At 50.8% G+C, this 5,648-nt stretch overlaps 2 protein-coding genes across 2 annotated transcripts; both read left to right on the top strand.

Annotated features, from left to right (window-relative positions):
- Positions 1 to 1,164: 1,164 nt before the first annotated feature.
- Positions 1,165 to 3,600, top strand: GLOTRDRAFT_21641 (uncharacterized protein; the record flags this gene model as incomplete). The annotated part of the gene is made up of 7 exons (XM_007873325.1): positions 1,165 to 1,320; positions 1,375 to 1,710; positions 1,781 to 1,998; positions 2,054 to 2,427; positions 2,480 to 2,850; positions 2,902 to 3,081; positions 3,154 to 3,600. Coding segments are annotated over 7 exons (2,082 nt in total), but the record flags the coding sequence as incomplete, so codon positions are not given.
- Positions 3,601 to 4,008: 408 nt separating this feature from the next.
- GLOTRDRAFT_141640 (uncharacterized protein) lies at positions 4,009 to 5,357 on the top strand (the record flags this gene model as incomplete). Its single annotated transcript, XM_007873324.1, has 4 exons — positions 4,009 to 4,293; positions 4,342 to 4,671; positions 4,744 to 5,166; positions 5,228 to 5,357. 4 exons carry the CDS (start codon positions 4,009 to 4,011, stop codon positions 5,336 to 5,338), a joined length of 1,149 nt encoding a protein of 382 aa, XP_007871515.1. The 3' UTR covers positions 5,339 to 5,357.
- Positions 5,358 to 5,648: the final 291 nt, after the last annotated feature.

The raw sequence follows: 5,648 nt of genomic DNA, 5'->3' as shown, positions 1-5,648 counted from the left end.
GGCCTTCCCACAATAGCAGTATTATAAGAGTGGACGGTTGATCGTACCGTCCAGTATTATGAGACTTAAAGGCCTTTCAGGTCGACTCCACCGGAAGCGCTGCTCTCGATGTTGGACTTGCGTCTGTCCCGTCGAGGCACTCCAGTACACTCCAGCCCTTGACTCCAGCAAACTCCGGCGACGCCAGCAACAACACAGATCTATATAAGAACGCCCGCCGTCCCGTCCTAGATCCGTCGTTAGATCTTCGAACCCACTGCCGGACGGTCCGGCACGTGGTGTTCGGACCACGTCCATTGTCGCTCTCATCTGCTCTATGATACGTGCTTGTATTTCTACTCGATCTGCTTGTGATTCACCTTATTGACTCGAGCTCGGCATATCTGGGCTTTGACGCTAGGACTGGTAGAGGAATGGTAGGCGGGAAGGTGACAAAATATGGTGGGGTGTCGAAAGCTGTGATAATGCAGTCTGGTAAGAGACGTACGCAGACACTCTTACATGCATCAAAGCAGAATGAGCGTAAGGCCAGGATGGCAAAAGACCGGTCAGAGGCTCTTCAAGGTATGCTACTATTACACTTAACTTCTTTTGTGCAAGTCGATGGCGCTCGGTTTACAGGCATGTCGATGGAGGAACGCGACATCGTGATGCAGATGGATGGTGATCTGGAGGCGGCGCCTGATCTCAGTGATCAGGCGCTGAATAGTATGCCGCCGGGAGAAGAGGGGTACGGTCTAAGCCATGAAGGAGGTGAGTATGAGGTCTTCGAAGATTTCGCGAATGATTTGGCCCAGTTAACTGGCATGTGAGTATTCATGTCATGTCTTCGTCGTGCCTGCTGACAAGTCCTACAAAGCCGACGTCTGGATGACCGGGACCGAACCCGGCGCGTTGAGACCCGCAACTCCGAGTGGAGAATGCAGTATGAAGACCTCGTCGACGCGTACTTGGAATACCGCATGCACGAGACCGACGATATGCAGGACGGCGGCACGCAGTCGGACGAGTCTGACCACGGCTCACTAATTATCGAGGCGGTCGATGTTTTCTGTAAGTCAATAGTCACTGCTGTCCGGGTTGAAACATATATCTAATACGTGCTTGCTGGCAGACCGCAAACAACGGATGTTCACGGTCTCGCCGACGGACACATTCCCGAATGCCGCGTTGGTGCGGCAAGGTTTCATCGGCTGCTCTCCCCTTCACCCATCTGTTGCAATATCTATCCGATCACTTGCCGTCTACCGCCAGTCTCACCGTGTATGCCCCCGACTAAGTATCCAAGCCGAAGTTCGGAAACTGTGTCACCTTCATAATGTAAGTGGTTATTCTATGTTCTGATGTTGAGTACATTCATGTGTGTGCTTTGAGGTTCCATACCACCGGTATCTTGCCGACCAGTATAGCATTGCATATGACGTATATCTCGAGGTGCTGCACCGGGTACATAATAGACTAGAGCACGCATTAGGGCACGATGAGCCAGACTGGCGGCTCAAGAATGCCTGTCCGGCGTGTTTCTACAAGCTCGAGGATGAAACACCATTAAAGTTTTCCTTCCTATGTCAAATGGATGGTAATAATTCACTCAAGAGGACTGATGCCAATGTAATACGTAAATATCCCGAACGCTTAGACTCGCGCGGTCCAAGGACGGACTACTGGTTATCGCCTGAGGAGGTCGATAAATTCAAAGATGAAGTTAAGGTGTGCCTCTTGCCCAATGCCAAAGCTAAGATTCGGCTATGACCTGTCGTAGGGAAGTGGTCGGCGCAAGGCTAAATCAGGTGCAGAAGACGATGAAGATTATGACGACGATTGGGAAGATCTTCCTGAAACAGACCCCGTGTCAACCTGTATAGACCGCTGGCGAAATGCGGGACCCGAACAGCGCAAGAAAATGTTTGCACTTTTTGACGAGTCTGGCATATTTTTGGCTGCATGCCGACATGGAACTGTCCTCCTGATATGCGACATGATTCGGAGCGGCGAGCTGTAAGTTCTCCCATCTCCTTCCATTTGATAGACAACTCACAATTACATACTACAGTGCTAAATACCCCCTTGCGACAGTCAATAAGATCCTGGATGTCCACGGATCAGACATTGCATGCGGCTTCGATATTGGTTGCGCGTTCGAGAAGACTCTTGCGAAGAGCAGTCTATCCCCCAAAGTGAAGGATCTGCGCCTCCGTATGGTTGTCGGGTCGTTTCATGGTCATGCCCACAATCGTGGATGCCAGCTAGGCTGGCATCCCTTGTATGTACCAGGTATAGGACGTGCTGATCTTGAGGGGTGTGAGAGGGTTTTCTCTTCATCAAATGCTCTAGCCCCGGGAACAAGGCATGCATCCAAGTTTCACAGGCATCAGGCAGTCGAGGAACATTTCGCCTTTTGGGATGCTGACAAGTATGCTAATCTATGTGAGCTAGTCCTGTCATTTTTCTTTCAATTGTCACAAAAAGTTTCTCTCAGCGACCTTGCTTGCAAATCATTATCGCGAGGCTTTGAAGATAGTCGGAGAACGCATGGAAGAACTGAGCGCTTTGAAGGCAGGACTCGGAATTGACGATGACAGTGAATTTGAAGGCTTCTTGCGACAGGAGCGTCTTTACCTCAGCAACCTAAAGAAAGAGCCGCCGGAAGAAGCCCTGCGCTTTGAATACCTGGAGGCGCTAGATAACGCGGCGAAGCTTAGGTGCGCTAATCTGCTATGTTTGTATACAGGATTTTGTTTATTTGCAAGTAGTATGTCACTCAACGAGGCACGCGGCCAACTTAATCGGCTGCAGAGCATCCCCGCAGGTGATGATATGCGTGCCAAATTGCTAGACACAATCAAGACGGTTTCACTGTGTCAAAAGAAGTGGGAAAGTGCTGAGACAACCGTATTACAGCTGGAGAGGCAGCTCGGTATCGAACAGCGATGGGAGGAATCCTCGTCGCAATATATCACTGCGAAAGCAAAGGTCGCAGAACGAAACTACCGCAAAGCACTCGACGCGCTCGAGCGCCTTGTTGTGCAACGACTATTTGAGCTTACGAAACTGAATATGTCCGGTACCGGTGCGTCGACTGTAGCTAATCTATATTCTAGCATCTGATGATATCGAGCTCTAGGCTATAAGCTTCGGACTCAGATAACGAAGGCTTTACAGCGCCGTTCCGACACGATCAAACGCGCTCTCCAGCACTACAATATGCAAGCTGCGCAGTTGAATCCGCCGCGACCGACCCTCACATGGAAGCAGATCGTTGATTATACATTCATTGCCGAATTCGACCTACTACACTTATCTCGCGAAGATATACGGGACTACCGCTGGGCTCAGCCAGCTGTACGAGAAGCTACGGTCAAATACCTTGAGCTCCAACGTGCTCAAGAGGAGATCGCGAGACTCAATGTCGAAATACGGCGCCTGCGTACGGCAATACACGACGAGCAGTCTCACGTCGCTGAGACCTTGGGACGCCTCACTCGCGATGACCTCCCCCTCGCTACAGAACTTATGAAACGGTGGCACTTACGGCTCGCTGTCAACAAGATTCATTCGCAACGCCTTGACCGTGTAGAGGCTTGGTCTGGCTTTTCCGGAATCCGCGGTATCGGGAGACGCGCAGGCATACACACTGCAAGGGGTGACCCTGTGGAGGTAACGGAAGCCACTATGAGTGGTGAGGACGACTCTCACAGTTCAGATGCAATAGCGGCGGAAGAGGATGCTTCAGAGGATTTAGAAGGGCTTGTAGATTTCGTTCTGCAGATAAGTTAAAGAGTACCATGTAGATTACATAGATCAAACTATATTCAGCCTGAGTATCCACTCGCAGTACAGTATTGAAGATATTTCAGTGAATTAAAGCAGGAAATTGGGTTACGCAGCTCTGAGCCTCTGACTGTATACACGCCATTTCGGACGTGTCCGAACAGACTGCAACCGCTTGCAAGCGCCACTGCTCACGCATCCGCCACCTTCCCTGTACATTGTCCATTAACTCTTGTCATGGCTGCTCTCTCGACGTCAGATCTGGCAGATGATGGACTGCAAATGCGGATCGCTAAAGAACGGCAGAACAAGCTGTTTTATATCCGATACATCCCAAACGCACCTCTCGCTATGACTGGATTCCGTGCCATCAAGTTGTCAGGGACTAGCACTGACAACAGGGACTTTGATCTCCTGGGGAATGGGGGCCTTCATGAAGACTACATCGTGCCGGGGCCCAGCCCTGAGGAGGATAGACAGTATGAAACAATCGGGAAGACCATGAACATGGTTCGGGATTTGGTACGTGGGAGTCGCATCGCCTGTTCCAGAGTTGTCTAACACCACCAGTGTGCATACATGGACCGCAGTGATGGCGGATTCACGTTTGTTCTCAGAACACGCGGTGCTGCAATCCCTACCGATTCCGATCGCTCATGCGGACCCATGGTTCCGCTGCAATTGTACTTACCGGCGCGGGAGGTATCGGAGGCCTTTGACATCGTCAACGTCGTGGACCGTATAAAGCGGATATTTGTCGAGGATATTGCATTACCGCACTTCCGGCGCTTTGCAGAGCGTTGTGAGCGTTCGAATATCGAGCCAGTTCAACTAGAACTTGAGGAGTTCGATTCAGGCGATGACAGTCAAGTGACGGAAGATGGGACAGAGAGCTCTGAGGTATGTTCATGCTGCCAATGCCGTCTGAGAATTTGAACAAGCTCACAACTGCCGTGTCGCTATATGCTGTAGGATCCCGCCAATCAGCGTGATAGGTTACCAGATGAAGTTATCGAGAAATGGCTGTCATGTGGAAGTCTAGAGGAAGCAGAGGAGTACATACGTCCATTTCTAGCACCGGCAGCAGCAGAACCAAGCCTGGACAGGAAACCTGTGGTCAATCAGACGTGGGGTGCTGCGAACGACAACTCTTCACATATCACGTCTCGGGTCCCGATTATCAGCATTGGTTCTCACACAGATGCAGTCATCGACCAGCTGCATCTGGACGACAACCTCATCCCAAAGCTCCATGAAATTCCCTGCTCTGTACGCAGCTCTCGCTGGAAAGAGGCTATTCTGCGTGATGGATGGGATTTGTCGGAGAGCGACGCTCATAGCCTTGCTCAGGCCATGTTATCCGACATATGCGGAGACTTGAAAAGGCACTACAAGGTACGTGCCAGATAAAGTTCAATACACAGAGATGAATCACTTCTCTGACTTTCTCTGACAGGTCTCGGAAGCAGGGATTAGACGCTCAGGCTGCATGTCGACGTTGGTTGTTATCATTCTTATTGAGACGAGTCTGCTTGTCTTTTTGTTTGCACTTCAAAATGTAGAATAGAAATCTGTATAACTCCAGGATACCACAAGTACTTCTATGCGCCTTTCTCAGGTCACGTGCACCGTGTCGCGACGCGTATGGGGCGTCTGTTTACATCTTTGTTTGCTGCTGTATGTGCACTCAGTTCACGGGATGCCATAAACTGACGATTCTTTTCCCTCATCACCATCATCTTCCCATCCCGTCACCATTTCACCTGTTATGGGCAGTGGACACACAAGGCTTTACGGCACCACCCCATGTCCTGGAGCACAGCAGCCTCGGGCTAGCCGGCCTCCGAGGGTCAAGCTCAGCGCCAAAGCCCTGGAGA

This window comes from Gloeophyllum trabeum (genome assembly GCF_000344685.1).
Source record: "Gloeophyllum trabeum ATCC 11539 unplaced genomic scaffold GLOTRscaffold_00102, whole genome shotgun sequence".
Taxonomy (NCBI): Eukaryota; Fungi; Basidiomycota; class Agaricomycetes; order Gloeophyllales; family Gloeophyllaceae; genus Gloeophyllum; species Gloeophyllum trabeum.
Note: the sequence above shows the minus strand (reverse complement) of the source record. Positions and strands in the feature narration are given on the sequence as shown.